This window comes from Chamaea fasciata, unplaced genomic scaffold, assembly GCF_029207755.1.
Source record: "Chamaea fasciata isolate MVZ Bird 193981 ecotype frontalis unplaced genomic scaffold, bChaFas1.0.hap1 SCAF_27, whole genome shotgun sequence".
In the NCBI taxonomy this organism is placed as follows: Eukaryota; Metazoa; Chordata; class Aves; order Passeriformes; family Sylviidae; genus Chamaea; species Chamaea fasciata.
In genome coordinates, this window is record NW_027094112.1 from 2,815,923 (window position 1) to 2,837,648 (window position 21,726).

Consider the following 21,726-nt stretch of genomic DNA (forward strand, 5'->3'; position numbering starts at 1 on the left):
AGGATTCTTGTCTGCAAGCTGCAGTGGAGTGCATTGTGTAATTCCTGAAGCAGAGATGCTCACCTGCCTCTCCCGTCAAGTGGGTTTGCATTTCGGGGTCCTGTATTTCTTTCTTGTTGTCTTTCGCAAATCCAGGCAAAAACGCGCATTTTATTTCAGTTCTTCCCCTCACCTAATCCCCTACCCAGCACCTTGCTGAACTCTCCTGGGGTGCTGCTGACTCCTAGGCTTGTGTCATATGTCCTTTCTCGAGGATTATTTTATTCAGCAAACTCCCTGGGGAGGACAGGAAAGCTGCAGAGGTGAGCCCAGATGTCAGCGCAGAGCCTGGGTGTCCTGAGGCAGGACGTGGAGCTGATGCAGGCCAAAACTGGCCCAGGCAGGTACATGGAGCTTGCAGTGCCATAAAAAAGAGCCACAACCAAGAGGTGTGAGGAGCAAGTGGAAAACGCTTTCTGTCGGCTCTCAGCTGATGCCATGTGAAGACTTGTGGAGATTATACGAATATAGGAATAAATGATCAGTAAGAAAGGGCTGAGAATAGCAAAGACAGCCACCACAATGACTTGGATTTCTCTTTGGAAAGTGTTGCCACAGTGCAGGTCCAGGAAAGGCTGAATCTCACAGAAGAAGCGGTCGATGGTAGAGCCACACAGGGGTGAGCTGAACGTTGTGAGGGTGTGAACCAAGGCCACAGCAGCTCCACAGATGTAACTCCCAGCCACCAGGCTCCTGCAGACCCTGCTGCTCATGATGATTGTGTAATGCAAGGGGTAGCAAATGGCAAAATAACGATCCAGGGACATGGCAGCCAAGAGAAAACATTCAGCAACTCCAAAGAAAAGGAAGAAAAACATTTGCAGTGCACATCTTGTCTGGGAAATACTTACTGTTCCCACCAGCAGGTTCTCCAGAATAGTTGGGATAATGACTGATAAATAGCAGATATCCAAACAGGACAGCTGGGTGAGGAAGAAGTACATGGGGGTATGAAGGGTATTGTCACTGTTTATAATGAAAACTATCACTGTGTTAGCCATCAAGGTGAGGATATAAAGAGATAATAAAACTACAAAGAGCAAAGGGTGCAAATGAGAGATTTCAGGAAAACCCAGGAGTCTGAATTCACTCAATCCACTGAGGTTCCCAATGATCATCCTTCTTTGGTGCTTTGTAGAACTCACTTCGTTTTAGTGTTCAGCAGCTGATGAAGCTGCAAACAGCCAGGCAAATCTGCAATCAAAACACAACTGGCTGCTTGAAAAGACAAAAGGATGACTAGAATTTAGAAACTGAACAGATTTTGAAAAGATCTTCTGAACAGATTATAAAATGTTTCTAAAGAAAATAAGACAGTCTTATGTGTTTATTTTTGACTGATTCTTCTTTCATAGCACTGCCGTCAAAGTTTGCATATTCAGTACTGTCTTCAAATGCTCAGCTATCACTTTTACCCTGTAGAAAAAGAAAAAAAAACATGGCAGATATCTTTTTATGGACTAACCAGTTCAAGTCCCAAAATCATCAGTAGCAACATTTGAATATAACAAAGGTAATTTCTCTGTTACCTGTTGGGGAGTGTTGTGGAAGAAGAGGAAGGGAAAAAACCCCTAAATTATGAGGTCTCCAGAAAAGCTTTCAACTCTGAGCACTCTGCAGTGAAGTAGAAGAGGGGCTTTTCCACAGCTCTTTATACTATTTGTATGTATTTATAAAGTCCACCGAGACTGGCTAGTGCTGATTGGAGCAATAAGGAAGAGCTGTTGGATAAATATGATGCATATGTATGAGTTGACTCACAGCCACCTCTAGTTTTACATAACTTGGAAAGCATTTCTGTATAAACCCAGATATCCTACAGAAATACAAGGTCTGGTTTTACTTTTCAGTAATTACTATTACTTCATAACGCAGCCAGATTAATGACAGAGTTGCCACACAGTTTTCTCAACAAAATTTGAAGGTGAAGCAAAGATGCAGTCTATATTTGTTTGGGGATAAGGGACAAAAGATTCACTCATTACCAATCTTAATTTTTATTGTATCCTATTTAAAGATCTTTTTTTATTTAGCCGTTGTTTGGTTTATTATGTGGTCTCTTATTCAGATCCATCAGCAACCCCACATCACCTCTCTCACCACAATGCCCCTTTCAATGCCAAAGAGATTGATTAAAGGTTGAATTTCTGGCTGATACTCACATTTCCGGTGTTAAGACGTCTCATTCGGTCTGATCCTTTCTGCTCTGACTGTAGGACTGTCTTTCCCCACTTTTATCCTCAGTCATTGACTGTAGGGTGACCTCTGCATCACAGTCATATCCTGTGAACAGCAGAAAGTGATTTTGTAGGGAAGAACCACCTAATGTGATGTAGGTGTCTTCTCTATGGTAAGTGAAAGCTTGAAAGTGCAGTATCTTTGTTTATGTAAACAGAAATATAATAAAGACATATTCCTTATTATGCACCAGCAGCCGGGAAAGTTGAACGGTGCAATGGCCTGCTTAAAACTACCTTGAAGGCACTGGGTGGGGGAACCTTCAAGAATTGGGATATTAATTTAGCAAAGGCCACCTGGTTGGTGAACACTCGAGGTTCCACCAACCGAGCAGGTCCTGCCCAATCTGAGCCCTTGCAAACGACAGAGGGAGATAAGGTTCCAGTGGTACACATGAGAGGTATGCTGGGAAAAACTGTTTGGATTAATCCTGCCTCCAGCAAAGACAATCCCATCCGTGGGGTTGTCTTCGCTCAGGAACCAGGTTGCACCTGGTGGGTGATGCAAAAGGATGGAGAGACCCGATGCATACCTCAAAGGGACCTTGTTTTGGGGTGAACTACCCATGACAATGTGGCTGTATCCATATTTGCATGTATGTATATATATGTATATATATATTAACAGTTTAAACTCAATGTAATATGTTGGTATGGGAAAAGAATTCGGGGTGGATAATGTTGGGGGTTAGGTTTGTTCCTTCTTTCTCTAAAGAATTTTTTCCCCATAAGTTACCAAGGAGACCAAGTGTTGGATACTTGAGAGTACTTAACCGAAACAAAGAGGTGGACAAAGCTGGAAGGGGGAGATAACCAGGTGAAAGACAAAGCTTGAGGCAGCTGAGGGCTCTTCTTTTTCCAGCGTTCGGGGAGGGAGAGAACGGCTGTTGCTGGCTGGAAGAGTTTCACTGTGGCCAAAGGGATCCAGTCCTGGAAAATCTACTATCACCAGTTTGGCCTAAATCCTGAGTTTTCCCGACCACCTGCAGGAGCTGGTCCAGGCCCTGCCTCGCCTTTGGCTTCTTCGGCGCTGCTCCTCTTGCTGCAGCGTGACCCTGCACCCCCTGCGCTGCCGGGACATCCTGCCCCTGCCTGCCGGGACACCCTGCCATCCCAGCTACCAGCCCGGGACTTTTCCACTGTTTCAGCTTGGTGCTCTGAGGATCCTGCAGGGACACCGAGACCGAACTGCCCTGGGTTTTGTGAAACAAAGCCCTCAAGGTTCTTGGTACTGTTTTCGTTTGTTATTAATGCTGTAGATGTTTGGGGGGGGGGATTTTTTGTGTTTGTTTGCTTTGTAATACATACTAGTAAAGAACTGCTATTCCTATTTCCCAAATCTTTGCCTAAGAGCCTCTGATTGTAAATTTATAATTGAAAAAGAAAAAAAAAAAGGTGGAGGGGGGGTTTACACTCTCCATTCCAAAGGAAACTCCAGTTGTTTTTTTTTTTTTTTTTTTTATTACCTAGCAAATACCTGTCTTCCCAAACCAAGACAAAATGTTATTATTTTTTTCTGGGGACCTACCTTTAGCTTTCCCAAGGGCTCATTCCATGTCTTGGTCCCCAAAATGAAAAGCCCCCGACACCCCTAATCTTCTTGAAAAACCTTTTCATCCTTTATTCTTTTTCTGCAATCCTTCTTTAGGTGCCCCTTCTTTTTGCAGTAAAAACATTCAGGGGGCTCCCTTTTTGATCTGAAATCCTTATCTGAAGGATTTGTGGGTTTTCTCTGCGTTCTTCTTACCTTATCTCGATAACGTTCTTGTTTTTGCACCTCCTTTACAGCTGCTACCAATACCTTAGCCTGTACCTTTTGCTTTTCTTCATCCCTCCTCATGTATATCTTTTGGGCTTCCCTCAATAATTCCTGCAAGGTTTTCTCCTGCCAATTATCCATTTTTTCCAATTTCCTCCTTATGTCCTCCCAAGATTTTGCAACGAATTGTGTTTTTAACACTTCCCCGATAAGGGAATTGGGATCCGCTCCGGAATATACCTGTAAACTTTTCCGGAGTCGGTCCAACCAAACGGATGGGGATTCTTCCTTTCCCTGACATTCTCCAAACACTTTACTGATGTTTTGCCCCCTTGGTACTGCTTCCCTTATGCCCTGAATCATGATACTCCTAAAGTCTATCATATTTCGCCCACCTTCCTCGGTCTGAGAATTCCATCCCGGACTTAGGCTAGGCCATTTCAGGTCCCCGGGAGCACCCTGGGGGTTGCGGCGATCCCAATCTCAGATCCCCGCCTGTCGGATCATGTCCCTTTCTTCGGGGTTAAACTGTGATCTTAAACTGGACATGAGGTCTTCGTAAGTGTAAATGCTACCTCCCAGAAAATCATCGAATCTTTCAGCCACCCCAAAAGGATCATCCAATAACCTGCCCATCTCCTTTTTGAAAGCCCTTACATCCCCGGTATTGACTGGAACATTTACAAAACCAATAATCCCAGGGGCCGTGGGCACTTCCCTTAGAGGGAAGAGATGGTGCTTTTCCTCCTCATTCTCGCTTCCTTCCTCGTTCGCTTGCTTCGCCTTTCGTCGCGTTCGGCTAGCAGGGGGGGGAGATCCACTGGAGTCAGTTTTCTGACTCCCGTGGGTTGCGGGGCTGGTGGAGGAGGGAAGAATGGCTGCGGTGAAATCAGAGGCTGTGCCAAGGGACGTGATCCTTCCGATGGCTGTGAGGGAAATGGGGATGGGTTCTGTGAAGGGGCTTGTGGCACTTGTAGTCCCTGAGCCTGCGGGTGTTGTGCCTCTAGGGTTGGAGGAGGCAGCGCCGGGGGTTCTGGTGTGTCTTTCAGAGTTGTGAGAAGAGGTGTATGATTAGAAGGTGTGTCGGGAGGTAGGGGCAAAAGTGGCGGGGGGCAATGGAGTTGTTTTTGAGTCCTGTGGCGTTAAGGTATGTAAGGTTTTGGTCCGGTCCCGCCATCGGGATTCCTTGTGAGGGGCCCGGAGCCGGTGCTGGCTGTATTAAAGGTCCCGGAGGTGCCGAGGGGGACGCCTGAGCCGGTACAGGCGGAGGTGTGGGTCTTAGGTATGGAGGTGGGAGATAGTCAGGGGATCCCATGTGTCACCCGGAGCTGAGACACCCCTCTTGGATCTTAGAGTAAACAATCCCGTCCTGGATCCTACCCGCAATTTTGCACACATTTTTTCCTCATGGTCTTGTGGTTCTTTATTAGCCACATAGTTACATAAAGCCTTGCAAGTCCATTTTTCAAATGTGCCAAAAGTGGGCCAAATTACATGATTCCTTAACCCTTTTCCTCCCCAAACCTCTATGCAAAAATAAATCATTTTTTCCTTGGACTTACCTTTCCTTTTAGAACATTCCTCCCAATGTTCTAGCATCCATCCCAATGGACTTTCCCGTGGGATCTCGAGGGATTTATCCTCTGATTCTGAACCTTGTTTTTCTTTGGCTTCTTTCTGGAACTTACTCTTTTTCTGTCCCCTTTTCCAAGGGCAGCTCACCTTTTCAGAGGTGTTTTCTTAGCTTTTCGCTAAGAGCCGGTTTCCTCTCCAAGGTGTTTCCACACACACCGGGTCCCACTTTCTGAGCAGGTTTACTTACCCTTTCGGTGAGCTGAGCTGAGGGCTTTTTCCACCAGCGACGGTCCTCTGCCTTGTGTCCTGGCCTCTTACCAAGCCCCTAGGCAAAAGGTTTACCGATTTCCCGAACTCAAAGGAACGTAACCTTCCCTTTTAGCTTTCCCGTGATCGGTCCCCCGGATTCCCCTTGAATCCGGGTTTTATGAGCAAAATGAGTTTTCCCGTTTCGCTTCCCTGTTTGCCGACCAAGTCCCTCGCGGGAGATTGGAAATGCAGCGCGCAGGCCCACACCCGGTTCGTGACAAAGCCACGTCTCACTCACTCACCCAAACACACTCACTCCACCCGCAATACTTGCAGCTATTTTCCTGCGTGGAGTCTTCGTGCACGGAGAATTTTACGAGTGAAAGTTTTAGCCGCGGCTCCGAAGGACCTTCCCTGGTCCTTCCTGAGTTCCCTGATATTTCTGGATCCAGAACCTCCTTTCATCGTGGCGTTCAACCTAAATTTGTTCAACCTAAATTTGTTCGTGATACAATAGCTACCACGGGGTTTCCCGTTTTGCGGGGGCCGCCGAAAAAAAATCGGCAGAGGCGCCTTCCCACGCAAAGGGGTTCCGCAGCACCGATATTGTATCCGAGTCACGGCACCAGTTTGTTTTAAATGATCAGAGCCAATTTCCAAAATCAAAGATTTAGTTAACAAATTTGAAAAGCAATTTCGGGGACAACATCGATCGAATGTTGGGTGAACAATCCAGGAGCAGCAAAGGGTGCTTCTCCAGAGTACTGCCCACGCATTCGGGGTCTCAGGGGAGGTGTTTTAGACCATTTTTCTACCCTGAGGCGTAAACAAGACGGTAACGAACCCGAAGAATATGACATCATATACATAATACAATCATTGGAATGTCCGGTATCCCACAAGGAATATCTGAAAGAGTTTCCTGAGAAATTAAAAAGATGTCTGAATGAAAAAGTCTCCGAATCTTCTGTCGGGAGGTTTCTGCCGCCCTCCACCCAGATTGGTATGGGATCTCCTGATGAACTGTGAAGATGTGGTCAGCCCGCGATTAATGGGTCGTTTCCCGGTTATGTCTCTGGCAGATGTCGAGGTAACACCTTTGGACTGTGAAAAGACCGTGGTGTGGAAAGAGATGCCCTGGAACTGTTTCCAGGAATTCAGGGGTTTTTACATTACACTGTAAAGTTTTAATACACACAACTTTAATCCATGCATTTAATGCTATGTATCTATTACATGATCTTCCATTCTGCTTCAGCCAAGGCCACAATCTGCCTGCACCAGCCCCGGGGCGCCCTGACTTTGAAAGGCGTCACTGGGGCATGGAAAGCCTCCTCTTCCTTGCCGCAGGGAGCTGGGCTCTGCACTGCACAAAGCGGCTGCGGAGGTCATAGCCCAGCTCACTCAGCCTGGGCCCGGATGGCTCCTGAGCAGCCCCGAGCACTGGAGACTGCCTCAAGCCTAGCACTGCACTCTCAACAAGGCTTTGGTGACAATGTGGAGGATCTGTAGTCTGCCTCCTCCTCTTCCTCGGCAGGGACTCGTGGTCAGTGTGCTGCACAAAGCGGCTGCGGAGGTCGTAGCTGCCCAGCACGGATCCGCTCGTGTCTCTGGGCCACAGCGGGGTTTGCTCCTCAGCAGCCCTGGGGGCACCAGCGCACCACAAGCTCCTGCTGGAAGGTCCTGAAGCTGCCCCGTTCCCAGAAGCGTGGTCACAGCTTGCAGGGTCCCTTCTCTCTGCAGGGTGCTCACAGTCCATGGTGTCCACAGAGCAGCTGTGGCTGTCCCTGCCCCACAGCGGGGATCTGCTCCAGGCCTGCTCCCTGCCAAGCTCTTCCACAGCCACCAGCATGTCCTGGAAAGAGAACAGTGGAGAGTTGCTGCCCTTCCCTCCTGAAAGGGCCACAGTCAGTGGGGAACCCCCACAAGTTCTGGGAGGGGACATTTCCGAGCCTCACAAAGGCTCTTCTGGAGGGCTGACAAGGCCGAAGGGCCAAAGGCCCACACATGGGATGGATCCAGATGGGATGAATCCAGGTGGGATGCTTTGAGAGGAAGCAGCATTATGGCTGAGAAGAATGCTGCAGGGTGGGACGGGGAAAAGGAAAAATGCTGCGATCCTAGCAAGAAATCCACTGCTCCTCTGGTGCCCTGGCCCTCCATCCCAGAGTTACCTTTATCGTGCCCAGCAGCCCCTGTGGGCCAACAGAAGCCGCCTGCTTGCTGCTGGCTGCTGCCCAGTGGCTGAGGAAGGGAGTGGCATATGGTGGTGCCTGTGAGGAAGAAGCCTTCTCTACAATCTTCAGATCAGAGCATCTGGAGAAAAAAAGGGTCATCTCAGTTTAGGGCTGTTGGCGCAGCCTCCTCTGGGGTTCAGTCGTTTTCTTGCAGAGGTTTCTGTGACAGAAGACTTAACCAAGGCCACTGCTGGCAAGTTCAGCTAGAGCCTTCCCACCCAGTCTGCTCCTGTCACAGCAAATCCTCACCTTTATACCTTCCACAGCCTCCGTTTCATAAATTCACAGACTTGCTTGGGCGGGAAGGGACCTTAAGGCTCATTTTGTTCCACCCCCCTGACATGGGCAGGAATGCCTTACAGTGGACCAGTCTTCTCCATGCCCTGTCCAACCTGGCCTTGAGCACTTCCAGGGATGGGGCACCCACAACTTCTTTGGGCAGCCCCTTCCACTGTCTCATCACCCTCACACTGAAGCATTTCTTCCTAATATCTAACGTAAACCTGCCCTGGGTCAGCTGAAAACTGATACCCTTCATCCTGTCCAACCCTCCCTGATGAAGAGTCCCTCCCCATCTTCCCTGGAAGGCCCCTTTTAATTCTCTTGCTCTTCTCTACATAAGTCCAGCATCAGAGAGCAGACAAGTTCCATCAGGGCAGCAGCCTGAAGGAGAGACATGGGGTAGTAGAGGTTTCATAGCACTGAATGATGCAGGTAGTGATTGCATTCAGTGACAAAAACACTCTGGAGTATGAGAAGCAAAACAATGAAGAGGGAAAAGGAAATGCCTTCTGAGCACATCTGATCCTGGTTGTTACCTGGCATAAAAGAGCAGGTAGGCTTGCTGCCGGAGAGCTGTGTCAAGGCAACAAAGCTCCACAGACTCATCGTTCATCTGGTACCACAGCCCATTGCTGGCCTGTGAAAACAAGGCAAGGATTTCCTCATGGTTTCTGTCCAAAAACACTGGCAGAAAACTAAAACAAATTGTACGTCAAAAAAACACCAGTCCAGCACCTAAAGAGATCTTCTGCCCCAAAACCTTGGCTGTCAGTAGCACTGACGGGAAAGTTTCTTTTCCCCAACACACATTCTCCACATTGGGAAGGAAGGAAGTTGCTCTTTACCTTTGTGTAGCAGAAATAGTGTCCTTCATGGCAGCTGACCCCACTGTGCACCAGGACAGCATACAAGGAGTAAAGGACGGCTTCTCCCTCCGCCTGGGACATGTACGGGCGAAGGTCCAGGTACTCGGGGTACTCCACAATCTGTAGAGACACCAAGAGGGCTCACAAGTGACCCTGATCTGTGGCACAGAACAGCCTACCACATCCAGGCTCCACAGGTGTGGAAATACATCCTAGGGGCTCATGAACAGCTGGTTTTCCATAAAGCGACATGTCGTGGTTCGGGTGGCCGGAAACTGCTCTTGGCCAAAGCGGCTCTGTTGGAGAAGACAGCTTGCCTGTCTTCCTAAGGGAATCCTCTCCCCAGAAGGGAACATGACTAAGCCAACACGAGTGGCTCGTGACAAGCTCTGGGAAATCTGTTCCAGAAGGAGAAAGCTGCCCAGCAGTTGTGTACACACCTTGTGGATCTTCCCGCCGGTGAAACAGTCAAACCTTTTCAGACACACCGTGAGAACCTTGGGTGCGCAGTGGACTGTGAACGTCTTGGAAGCAGCAGCATACTTCTTACACCTTGAAACCAAGCACAGAGCCCAGTGCTGAAATGCACCCAGTTCTACCCCAAGCTGGACAGGCAAGCTCTCCTGTCTCACACAGCTTTTGTTATTTTAAGGCTATTCACTGCCATATTTTTTAAAAAGCTGCATCTCATCCGTGTGCAGTAAACCTCCAGCAGAAGATGACTTCTGCTCAATGACATGCAGCCCCCTGACACAGGATCTGGTGTTAATATGTTCTCAGTAATCATCTTACTGGCTACATTGAAAGCAGTTTTCACCGTCCAGGTGCTCGGGTGTCACAAAGTCCTCCAGGGCTGCACCGAGGGACAAGGCTGCCTGGGGGAGTAAGAAATGAGCATGCTGAGCTGCAGGAAATTCCCTCACCCAAACATTTCCCAGGAGCTGACAAGAAAAGCCCTGCAGCTGATGCTGAAGAGATCCACCATGAACCCATCCAGAAGGAGGCAGAAAGAGAGGATGATGCTGAACATCTCCCTGTGTCCCAGCAGCTCCTGGAGCCATCAAGAGCACCCTTCCTGTACCACCACTCCTTCCAACTAATGACAGTGTGCAGGGGCAGCAGTGGTGCCAACAATCCAAGCCATCAGCCTGGGAGCCAGACAGGTGTCATGGGAGGGCAAAGGGAAGAGGGACGAGGATATATCAAGGGCGCAGAGAGGATAATGCTGCTTGTCCAGCTTCAAAACAGCACCTACAGAGAGACCAGTGCCACGGCCTCTGCAGGAGGCCATCCATTCCCCTTCCCACCCACCCCCCAGATCTCTTGGTGTTCGCAGTCTACATTTTTAAGGGAAATAAATGTGTTGACTCTGGAAAGCTGCAGGGGCCTTGGGAATGTCTTCAAGCACAACTGCAGAGCCTCTTACCTTGATATCCAAAGGGACATCCAGGAAGGGCTCATAGGAGTCAGAAATGGCTTTGCAGTTGGAGCAGATGACTGCAAGGAAAAATTCAAATGCTGAGCAATGGGAAGCTGACTGGCCATTGCCCATTTACACATTGTACCTTGTCCCACCAGCCCCAGGACCAACTGTCAGGCACAGGCAGACAGAAGGGCACAAGCAATGTCAAAGAGAGCAAGAGTTGTGGAAACGTACCTCTGGATCTCAGAAAGCCCCCAAATATCTGATGGACAAGGGTAGTGGATTGAGAAGAGAGGTCCAAGCTGGAAACAAGAAGTAAGACAGAGCATTATCTCCTCAAAGGGTTTTGCTTGGCCTGAAAGCCCAGGGTTTAGGTTTTCCCTTGAGGGGAGCACATCAAGCAGTCCAAAGGGTTCAGAACTTTGTGAGAGTGATTTGCTTGTGCTTACTTGCTGAATCCACTCAGACAAGCTGTCTGCATGGCATTGACAGTACAGCAGAAGAAATCATGGGCGTCTTCCTCCCTGCCAGGCTCAAAATGTTCTCCAATGCCTAAGAAAGAAGAAGTTTGCAGTTCTCTCTCACAAGAAGGGAAGAAAACCTGTCTAAGCAGCTGGCATGACTTACGTGTCAAAACCCTGAGGACAGTCAGAGGCAGGATGACACTGACAGGGGAATGCATGACCTGGTTAACGTGGGCTTCCATGATGCACAGCATGCAGAAACCCTTCTGGTGACCTGAAGAGGGACACAGGGAAGGTCCTCGGGTTAGCAAAATATCCGCGCAGTGGGATACTCCTTCTCTTCCACTCCCACCCCAGTGCAATACTCCACTCCTCCCAATATCCCAACGATCCCAGGGCATTTTAGTGGGCAGGAGATGTTCTTGAGAGAGATGCTAAACTGACAGTTTTCTGTGCAATAAGCCAAGAGGGTTTAACTTGCAGGAATAAAGACTTGGAGCTAGAAAGAGGTGTCTTTGTGAAGGCTAAGACAGCTGGGCAGGACAAGTGGCTTCTAGGCTAGAGTGTTCAATGAACATAAACTCATGGGGCTGACAAAGGGCTGCTGTTCTCCCAAATGGGATTCCAGGTTCTGGGAATCTTTGGTATTTGATTCAGAGGTTTTCAGGAGATGTTCCAAAAGCACTCACAGGTCCGGCTGTGCTCTCGGGACAGCAGGTAGTTGGCCAGTGGGGGGGTGTAGGTCAGGCACTGCAGGACAGAGTTGAGGAAGCACGTGTTGCCCACATTGAGGAGCCCTGTTCCAGCCCTCTGACTCTGCTGCCAGACCATGCAAATCTTCTCCGGTGGAAAGAGGATCCTTTCTGGAGGAGCCATTCCCTCAGCAACGACTGCAGAGAAACGCCATTTGAAAGGAGATGAGGGGAGGAACAAAAGCACATTTAAACTTTGAATTTTCTACACAAGCAGTCAGGACAACCAGCTCAAACCTTCAACTCCGTATCAGGGGAAGCCTAGCACTGCCATTGAAATTTACTGGTTGGGAAAAGTCTGGTCCCCTGCTTACTTTGCCAAGAGTCCAACAAACCCCAACTCTGATTTCTGGGCCTCAGGGTACCTCCCTTTCTCACCAGAGTTGCAGATTGCATTGCTTTCCCAGATTGCAACTGATTGTAACTTATTGAAAACGAGCAAGTGCTGATCACAAAAGGTAACTCCAGGATGTCAGACCTCTCTGTGAGCAACGATGCTTCAGAGGCCTGTACATAGTGACACAGGAGAGACAAAAGGTGTTTTCCTGTGACTAATCATAAGCACCTGGCTCAGTCTGGCTGCTCTCAGGAAACATCCCAGAGTTCACTCTAGGATGTGTGCACATCACTCTGGGATCTGACCACCAGTCATGTCACTTGCCTGTGGGATTCACAAAGTCCAAACCTGCCAGTGAGGCTGTTACTCACAGGAATTGTTCCCTGGTGTGGTCATTGCCTCCTCTCTCAGGAACACAGGGCACGGCTCTCGATGACCAAGGAGATCAGGACGTGCTCCAGAAAGAGATCAGTGTCAATCCTGTCACCTGATTGCAAAGAAATTACTGCAGCTCACCAAAAGTATAAAAACCCCAAAGAAATACAACCTATGGAACAGCATTTGCCATCAAGACTTTCAGTGATGCTTGTACCAGCTGCTGAACTGCAGGCTCACACCTTTGTGATCAGTGTCAGAGCCCCAGGGCACAGGAGGTTCAAGGCTCCTTCTGAAGTGCCCCAGTGCAGGTTACCTTCTCTGAAGAGGCCCTGCTGCTGCTGTCACAGCATCAACAGCAGACTCTCTGTGGCTTTCCCACCTCCTCTGCAGGAGTGACCAGCTTTCAGCCACTGACTTAACTCCTGCCTTTGCTGCTCTCCTTTTTCCGCCTTTTCTGCCTCCCTCCCCCCTGCAGCAGCCAAGGTGGGCTTTTTGCCATGCTGCACACTACACACTACAGTCACCCCCTAATTAGCTATCCTAGACTATAGTAAAGAAAAGAGAATCAGCAAATAAGGATTCTAGCCTAGGCTGTATCTGGGTAGCCTACGAAGGCGTGACAGCTCAGCCTTCAGCTAGGAAGGTATAAACCAGCCTAGACTTTCATCCCATACCTCCTTCCGCCATCTATCCCAAGAGTCAAATCATGATTACCTTTGACAGGATGAAAGCTGAAGACAACAGTAAACAATACTGGTCAAAAGTAAACAAATTTCTTCAATAGACTGCCACGTCAGTAGCGAAAACCGATGCTGAGTTATCCTGAAGGCCAGCTCTTTTGTTAGCCTGCTTTCAGGATACCAACCCTGAGGTAAGTGGGCTCAGGTGGAGTCATTGGGCAGGTGAGGTCACAATCACTGCAGAGGTGTCACATCTCTGCCCCTCTGTGACACGGGGCCACACAGGGATGAGGCCCATGGAGACCACCGAGCCACGTGGTTCCTGGGCACAGGAACTCACACGGTTCCTGTCACAGGTGGAAGTCACTGAGACACCTGCTGATGAAGGGGGGAGTTAATTTCATTGACAGGCTGGCAGTGCTGCCACTCCTTCATCCAATAGGGTGAAGTTTAATAAATCCAAGTACCGAGTCCTGCATTCTGGCCACAAAAACCCCCTGCAACGTTATAGGCTGGGGACGGTGTGGCTGGACAGTGCCCAGGCAGAAAGGGCCCTGGGGGTTCTGGTACACAGCTGACTGAACATGAGCCAGCAGTGTGCCCAGGTGGCCAAGAAGGCCAATGGCTCCTGGCCTGGATCAGGAATGGTGTGGCCAGCAGGAGCAGGGAGGTCATTCTTCCCTTGTACTCAGCATTGGGGAGGCAGCACCTCGAGTGCTGTGTCCAGTTCTGGCCCCTCAGTTTAGGACGTGGAGACGCTTGAGCACATCCAGAGGAGGCAATGAGGCTGGTGAGGGGTCTGGAACACAAACCCTGTGAGGAATGACTGAGGGAGCTGGGGATGTTTAGCCTGGAGAAAAGGAGACTCAGAGGTGACCTCATCACTCTCTACAACTCCCTGAAAGGTGGCTGTAGTCAGGTGGTGGTTGGTCTCTTTCTCCAGGCAGCAACTGACAGAACAAGAGGACACAGTCTTAAGCTTCACCAAGGGAAATACAGGCTGGATATTAGGAAAAAAGTTTTTACAGAAAGGATAATAAAGTATTGCAGTGGTCTACCTGGGGAGGTGGTGGATTAAGAAAAGATGCGTTTAAGAAAAGACTGGATGTGACACTTGGTGCCATGGTTTAGTTGAGGTTAGCGTTGGATTGGACTTGATGGTCTTGGAGGTCTCTCCCAACCTAATGATTCTGTGATTCTGTGACTCCTCCCCCAAAGCACAGAGCCCACACAGTGCAGGCCTGCCCAGAGCTGGCACAAGGCCGATCACAGCTCTCTCTGGCATGCAGGCTGCTGGGGATTTCTGTTCCACTCCTCCCAGGCACACTCCTGTGCCTCTGAGGCTCACCCAAGCTGTCACAGGGTCATTCCCAGTGAATTTTATCTGCCCTCAAGGTACACCCATGGCCTGACACTGGACTGGCACCTCCAGAGGCTGTGTTGGGTGAGCCTTGGCTGCCAGGCCCACACCCAGTTGCTGCCTCTCCTGGGCAGCTTTTTAGCAGCTTCACATTCCCTCCTTCCTCCAGGCCTGCTTAGGCTGGGTTTCATCAGACACAGCTTTAGCCAGGTTCCCACTCAGGGTGCTTGGAGGCAGTTCTGTTCCTGCTGCACTTGACCCGCCTGGTTTTGGCCTGTGCAGCAGGCAGTTGGTGTTCCTCGTGCTCCAAGGAGGCAGGCAGCTGGTTGCTATTCACCCCTGATGCCTTAAGATTTTCGCTTTTTTCATAAATTTGTAATCCTGCAATTCTGTAGTGTAGAACTCTAAACTCCATATACAGTGTGGGCTGCTGTCTCCCCATTTTGGTCAGACACAACAATTCCTCTCCAGGCCTGGCAATCAAGGACACCTCACTGCCTCAGGCCCTGAGAAATGGAAACAAAAGTCAGTTGGGGGGAGCAAACTGGGAGTAACTTCATTACCCGAAGCTGGAAGAGGAAGATTAAGCCCCGATATGCAAATGGACCAACCTCATAAAAGTGTGAAAACCCGTGACCCGGGGTCCATTATTGGGTGTAGCCCTTGGGGGCCTTTTTCTGCCCTACATGTACCTGAAGGCCTTTCAATAGATAGAACAGCTTTTTACTCCCAAAACAGCTGGGAGCTGCTTTGGGGCGGCTTGGGGACATTTTGGTCACTTGCAGGGAGGCTCGGGAGGCCTTGGAGTTCCCCTGCCTGCTCCAGACCCAAAGTGCTGGGAGTTTTCTCTCTCTCCCTGCCCTCTTCCCTCCCCAGCCCACGCGCTCCCAGAGCTGTCCCTGGGGCTCTGCGTGGGGCGGGCCGGGCGGTGCTCCCGTCCCAGGCCAAGCCATTCCTTGGTGTGGCTTTGACCTTCCCCAGCCAGACTGCTGCAGGAGCGCCAGGCTCTTCTGGGGAATTGGGGCTGAATCGTAGAAGAAGGACTTCACCATTAGAAAATTGTAAAGCAGTAATGTTTTATTTCCAGCTGGGACACACTGGGGGATATCTCCTCCAACGTCTGCGTACCTGGTGAGGAAAAGCTCCAGGTTTAAATACACATTGGTCCCACAAACCCACACCTCCGCACCTGCCCATTTCCCGCCTTTTCTCATTTCCTATTCTGATTAGCTGTCACACCTCCTGGCGGTTGTGACTTGGGGTCTCGGGAGGAAGGCCAACGTCTTCTTCAGGTTGATCTTCACTTCTGGGCAGGCGCACTGGAGGTTTGGCTATTTTTCAGGTCACTTTGCTCTTGCCAAAGATGAAGAGCTTGATTTTGTTGGATTCAAGCCACAAAGTTCTGCTTTATCAATTTTTGATAAACACCTAGGTCCCGCTTTGCTGAGTTTCACCAATATACATCTTACCTATATGACTTCTACCTAGTAACTACCTAACAACCAAGCTTAATAGCTGATCTTCTATGTGTCCTCAGTACAGGCTGTTTCTCTACTTCTACAAAATCACCAAAAGCTGCTTCTAAAATCTCGTCTTTTCATATCCATAAACGTCCCCCATATCAGGGCTGTTTTGGAGACTCAGCCAGAGCCTTGCTTTGGGGACTGGGACAGGTCCAGCAGCACAAAGCCAGCTCAGGGGCACTGAGCAGGACACAAAATCTGCTACAGAGGTGCCACTGGCCCCAAGAGCAAATGAGGAAATGTTCCTCCCCCTGCAGGTCAGAGGGAGCAGTGGGTGTCATCAGTGGGGTTTGATGTAAGGTGGAGGTTGGAGCAGGCTGTAAAAGGGACTGGCTGGAGGAGGGCAAGGCTGGACACTGCAGTGGTCGGTGTGACACGGAGCTGTGGCAGGCCTGGTCAGTGCAGGTCAGAGGCTCGGGCACCTCTGTTTGGAGGCACAGGGCACCTCAGGGGCTGGAGCCTAGCTGCTGTCAGGAGAGGCTGCACTCAGCAGTGCCTCTGGAGTTGAGAATCTCTCTCTGATTCCCTCGTGGCTCTTGTGCCACTTCCCAAACAGCACAGAGAAACCCACCTCTGCCTTCAGTGTGCTTTGAGAAAGCCCAGCTCAGATCTGCCTCTTTTTCTAGAGCGGGAATTTCTCTTTCTCCACAGGCTGCAGAACCCAGGAGCAGGTTGCAAAGTGTGGACAGCTGGATGTTTTCAGTGACCACTGGGGCTTTGGGCCTGTGTAAATCCATGGGGCAGAGGGTGGAGGATGCTGGGATCAAGTGCCAGGATCCTTGTCTGCAAGCTGCAGTGGAGTGCATTGTGTAATTCCTGAAGCAGAGATGCTCACCTGCCTCTCCCATCAAGTGGGTTTGCATTTCGAGGTCCTGTATTTCTTTCTTGTTGTCTTTCGCAAATCCAGGCAAAAATGCGCATTTTATTTCAGTTCTTCCCCTCACCTAATCCCCTACCCAGCACCTTGCTGAACTCTCCTGGGGTGCTGCTGACTCCTAGGCTTGTGTCATATGTCCTTTCTCGAGGATTATTTTATTCAGCAAACTCCCTGGGGAGGACAGGAAAGCTGCAGAGGTGAGCCCAGATGTCAGCGCAGAGCCTGGGTGTCCTGAGGCAGGACGTGGAGCTGATGCAGGCCAAAACTGGCCCAGGCAGGTACATGGAGCTTGCAGTGCCATAAAAAAGAGCCACAACCAAGAGGTGTGAGGAGCAAGTGGAAAACGCTTTCTGTCGGCTCTCAGCTGATGCCATGTGAAGACTTGTGGAGATTATACGAATATAGGAATAAATGATCAGTAAGAAAGGGCTGAGAATAGCAAAGACAGCCACCACAATGACTTGGATTTCTCTTTGGAAAGTGTTGCCACAGTGCAGGTCCAGGAAAGGCTGAATCTCACAGAAGAAGCGGTCGATGGTAGAGCCACACAGGGGTGAGCTGAACGTTGTGAGGGTGTGAACCAAGGCCACAGCAGCTCCACAGATGTAACTCCCAGCCACCAGGCTCCTGCAGACCCTGCTGCTCATGATGATTGTGTAATGCAAGGGGTAGCAAATGGCAAAATAACGATCCAGGGACATGGCAGCCAAGAGAAAACATTCAGCAACTCCAAAGAAAAGGAAGAAAAACATTTGCAGTGCACATCTTGTCTGGGAAATACTTACTGTTCCCACCAGCAGGTTCTCCAGAATAGTTGGGATAATGACTGATAAATAGCAGATATCCAAACAGGACAGCTGAGTGAGGAAGAAGTACATGGGGGTATGAAGGGTATTGTCACTGTTTATAATGAAAACTATCACTGTGTTAGCCATCAAGGTGAGGATATAAAGAGATAATAAAACTACAAAGAGCAAAGGGTGCAAATGAGAGATTTCAGGAAAACCCAGGAGTCTGAATTCACTCAATCCACTGAGGTTCCCAATGATCATCCTTCTTTGGTGCTTTGTAGAACGCGCTTCGTTTTAGTGCTCAGCAGCTGATGAAGCTGCAAACAGCCAGGCAAATCTGCAATCAAAACACAACTGGCTGCTTGAAAAGACAAAAGGATGACTAGAATTTAGAAACTGAACAGATTTTGAAAAGATCTTCTGAACAGATTATAAAATGTTTCTAAAGAAAATAAGACAGTCTTATGTGTTTATTTTTGACTGATTCTTCTTTCATAGCACTGCCGTCAAAGTTTGCATATTCAGTACTGTCTTCAAATGCTCAGCTATCACTTTTACCCTGTAGAAAAAGAAAAAAAAACATGGCAGATATCTTTTTATGGACTAACCAGTTCAAGTCCCAAAATCATCAGTAGCAACATTTGAATATAACAAAGGTAATTTCTCTGTTACCTGTTGGGGAGTGTTGCGGAAGAAGAGGAAGGGAAAAAACCCCTAAATTATGAGGTCTCCAGAAAAGCTTTCAACTCTGAGCACTCTGCAGTGAAGTAGAAGAGAGGCTTTTCCACAGCTCTTTATACTATTTGTATGTATTTATAAAGTCCACCGAGACTGGCTAGTGCTGATTGGAGCAATAAGGAAGAGCTGTTGGATAAATATGATGCATATGTATGAGTTGACTCACAGCCACCTCTAGTTTTACATAACTTGGAAAGCATTTCTGTATAAACCCAGATATCCTACAGAAATACAAGGTCTGGTTTTACTTTTCAGTAATTACTATTACTTCATAACGCAGCCAGATTAATGACAGAGTTGCCACACAGTTTTCTCAACAAAATTTGAAGGTGAAGCAAAGATGCAGTCTATATTTGTTTGGGGATAAGGGACAAAAGATTCACTCATTACCAATCTTAATTTTTATTGTATCCTATTTAAAGATCTTTTTTTATTTAGCCGTTGTTTGGTTTATTATGTGGTCTCTTATTCAGATCCATCAGCAACCCCACATCACCTCTCTCACCACAATGCCCCTTTCAATGCCAAAGAGATTGATTAAAGGTTGAATTTCTGGCTGATACTCACATTTCCGGTGTTAAGACGTCTCATTCGGTCTGATCCTTTCTGCTCTGACTGTAGGACTGTCTTTCCCCACTTTTATCCTCAGTCATTGACTGTAGGGTGACCTCTGCATCACAGGCATATCCTGTGAACAGCAGAAAGTGATTTTGTAGGGAAGAACCACCTAATGTGATGTAGGTGTCTTCTCTATGGTAAGTGAAAGCTTGAAAGTGCAGTATCTTTGTTTATGTAAACAGAAATATAATAAAGACATATTCCTTATCATGCACCAGCGGCCGGGAAAGTTGAACGGTGCAATGGCCTGCTTAAAACTACCTTGAAGGCACTGGGTGGGGGAACCTTCAAGAATTGGGATATTAATTTAGCAAAGGCCACCTGGTTGGTGAACACTCGAGGTTCCACCAACCGAGCAGGTCCTGCCCAATCTGAGCCCTTGCAAACGACAGAGGGAGATAAGGTTCCAGTGGTACACATGAGAGGTATGCTGGGAAAAACTGTTTGGATTAATCCTGCCTCCAGCAAAGACAATCCCATCCGTGGGGTTGTCTTCGCTCAGGAACCAGGTTGCACCTGGTGGGTGATGCAAAAGGATGGAGAGACCCGATGCATACCTCAAAGGGACCTTGTTTTGGGGTGAACTACCCATGACAATGTGGCTGTATCCATATTTGCATGTATGTAGAGATAGATATATATTTTAACAGTTTCAACTCAATGTAATATGTTGGTATGGGAAAAAAATTCGGGGTGGATAATGTTGGGGGTTAGGTTTGTTCCTTCTTTCTCTAAAGAATTTTTTCCCCATAAGTTACCAAGGAGACCAAGTGTTGGATACTTGAGAGTACTTAACCGAAACAAAGAGGTGGACAGAGGTGGAAGGGGGAGATAACCAGGTGAAAGACAAAGCTTGAGGCAGCTGCGGGCCCATCTTTTTCCGGCGTTCGGGGAGGGAGAGAACGGCTGTTGCTGGCTGGAAGAGTTTCACTGTGGCCAAAGGGATCCAGTCCTGGAAAATCTACTATCACCAGTTTGGCCTAAATCCTGAGTTTTCCCGGCCACCTGCAGGAGCTGGTCCAGGCCCTGCCTCGCCTTCGGCTTCTTCGGCGCTGCTCCTCTTGCTGCAGCGTGACCCTGCACCCCCTGCGCTGCCGGGACATCCTGCCCCTGCCTGCCGGGACACCCTGCCATCCCAGCTACCAGCCCGGGACTTTTCCACTGTTTCAGCTTGGTGCTCTGAGGATCCTGCAGGGACACCGAGACCGAACTGCCCTGGGTTTTGTGAAACAAAGCCCTCAAGGTTCTTGGTACTGTTTTCGTTTGTTATTAATGCTGTAGATGTTTGGTGGGGGGATTTTTTGTGTTTGTTTGCTTTGTAATACATACTAGTAAAGAACTGCTATTCCTATTTCCCAAATCTTTGCCTAAGAGCCTCTGATTGTAAATTTATAATTGAAAAAGAAAAAAAAAAAAGGTGGAGGGGGGGTTTACACTCTCCATTCCAAAGGAAACTCCAGTTTTTTTTTTTTTTTTTTTTTATTACCTAGCAAATACCTGTCTTCCCAAACCAAGACAAAATGTTATTATTTTTTTCTGGGGACCTACCTTTAGCTTTCCCAAGGGCTCATTCCATGTCTTGGTCCCCAAAATGAAAAGCCCCCGACACCCCTAATCTTCTTGAAAAACCTTTTCATCCTTTATTCTTTTTCTGCAATCCTTCTTTAGGTGCCCCTTCTTTTTGCAGTAAAAACATTCAGGGGGCTCCCTTTTTGATCTGGAATCCTTATCTGAAGGATTTGTGGGTTTTCTCTGCGTTCTTCTTACCTTATCTCGATAACGTTCTTGTTTTTGCACCTCCTTTACAGCTGCTACCAATACCTTAGCCTGTACCTTTTGCTTTTCTTCATCCCTCCTCATGTATATCTTTTGGGCTTCCCTCAATAATTCCTGCAAGGTTTTCTCCTGCCAATTATCCATTTTTTCCAATTTCCTCCTTATGTCCTCCCAAGATTTTGCAACGAATTGTGTTTTTAAGACTTCCCCGATAAGGGAATTGGGATCCGCTCCGGAATATACCTGTAAACTTTTCCGGAGTCGGTCCAACCAAACGGATGGGGATTCTTCCTTTCCCTGACATTCTCCAAACACTTTACTGATGTTTTGCCCCCTTGGTACTGCTTCCCTTATGCCCTGAATCATGATACTCCTAAAGTCTATCATATTTCGCCCACCTTCCTCGGTCTGAGAATTCCATCCCGGACTTAGGCTAGGCCATTTCAGGTCCCCGGGAGCACCCTGGGGGTTGCAGCGATCCCAATCTCAGATCCCCGCCTGTCGGATCATGTCCCTTTCTTCGGGGTTAAACTGTGATCTTAAACTGGACATGAGGTCTTCGTAAGTGTAAATGCTACCTCCCAGAAAATCATCGAATCTTTCAGCCACCCCAAAAGGATCATCCAATAACCTGCCCATCTCCTTTTTGAAAGCCCTTACATCCCCGGTATTGACTGGAACATTTACAAAACCAATAATCCCAGGGGCCGTGGGCACTTCCCTTAGAGGGAAGAGATGGTGCTTTTCCTCCTCATTCTCGCTTCC

At 48.5% G+C, this 21,726-nt stretch overlaps 2 protein-coding genes across 2 annotated transcripts; both read right to left on the bottom strand.

The window, feature by feature from the left end:
- Nucleotides 1-260: 260 nt before the first annotated feature.
- Nucleotides 261-1,157, bottom strand: LOC136301668 (olfactory receptor 10C1-like). Its single transcript, XM_066204791.1, has one exon. The coding sequence runs from the start codon at nt 1,155-1,157 to the stop codon at nt 261-263; it is 897 nt and encodes a 298-aa protein (XP_066060888.1).
- Nucleotides 1,158-17,193: 16,036 nt separating this feature from the next.
- On the bottom strand, nt 17,194-18,090 carry LOC136301669 (olfactory receptor 10C1-like). The gene has a single exon (XM_066204792.1). The coding sequence runs from the start codon at nt 18,088-18,090 to the stop codon at nt 17,194-17,196; it is 897 nt and encodes a 298-aa protein (XP_066060889.1).
- Nucleotides 18,091-21,726: the final 3,636 nt, after the last annotated feature.

Excerpts from the sequence above, each read along its gene's own strand:
- LOC136301668 (XM_066204791.1), bottom strand. The coding sequence starts at position 1,157 with ATGATCATTGGGAACCTCAGTGGATTGAGTGAATTCAGACTCCTGGGT.
- LOC136301669 (XM_066204792.1), bottom strand. The coding sequence starts at position 18,090 with ATGATCATTGGGAACCTCAGTGGATTGAGTGAATTCAGACTCCTGGGT.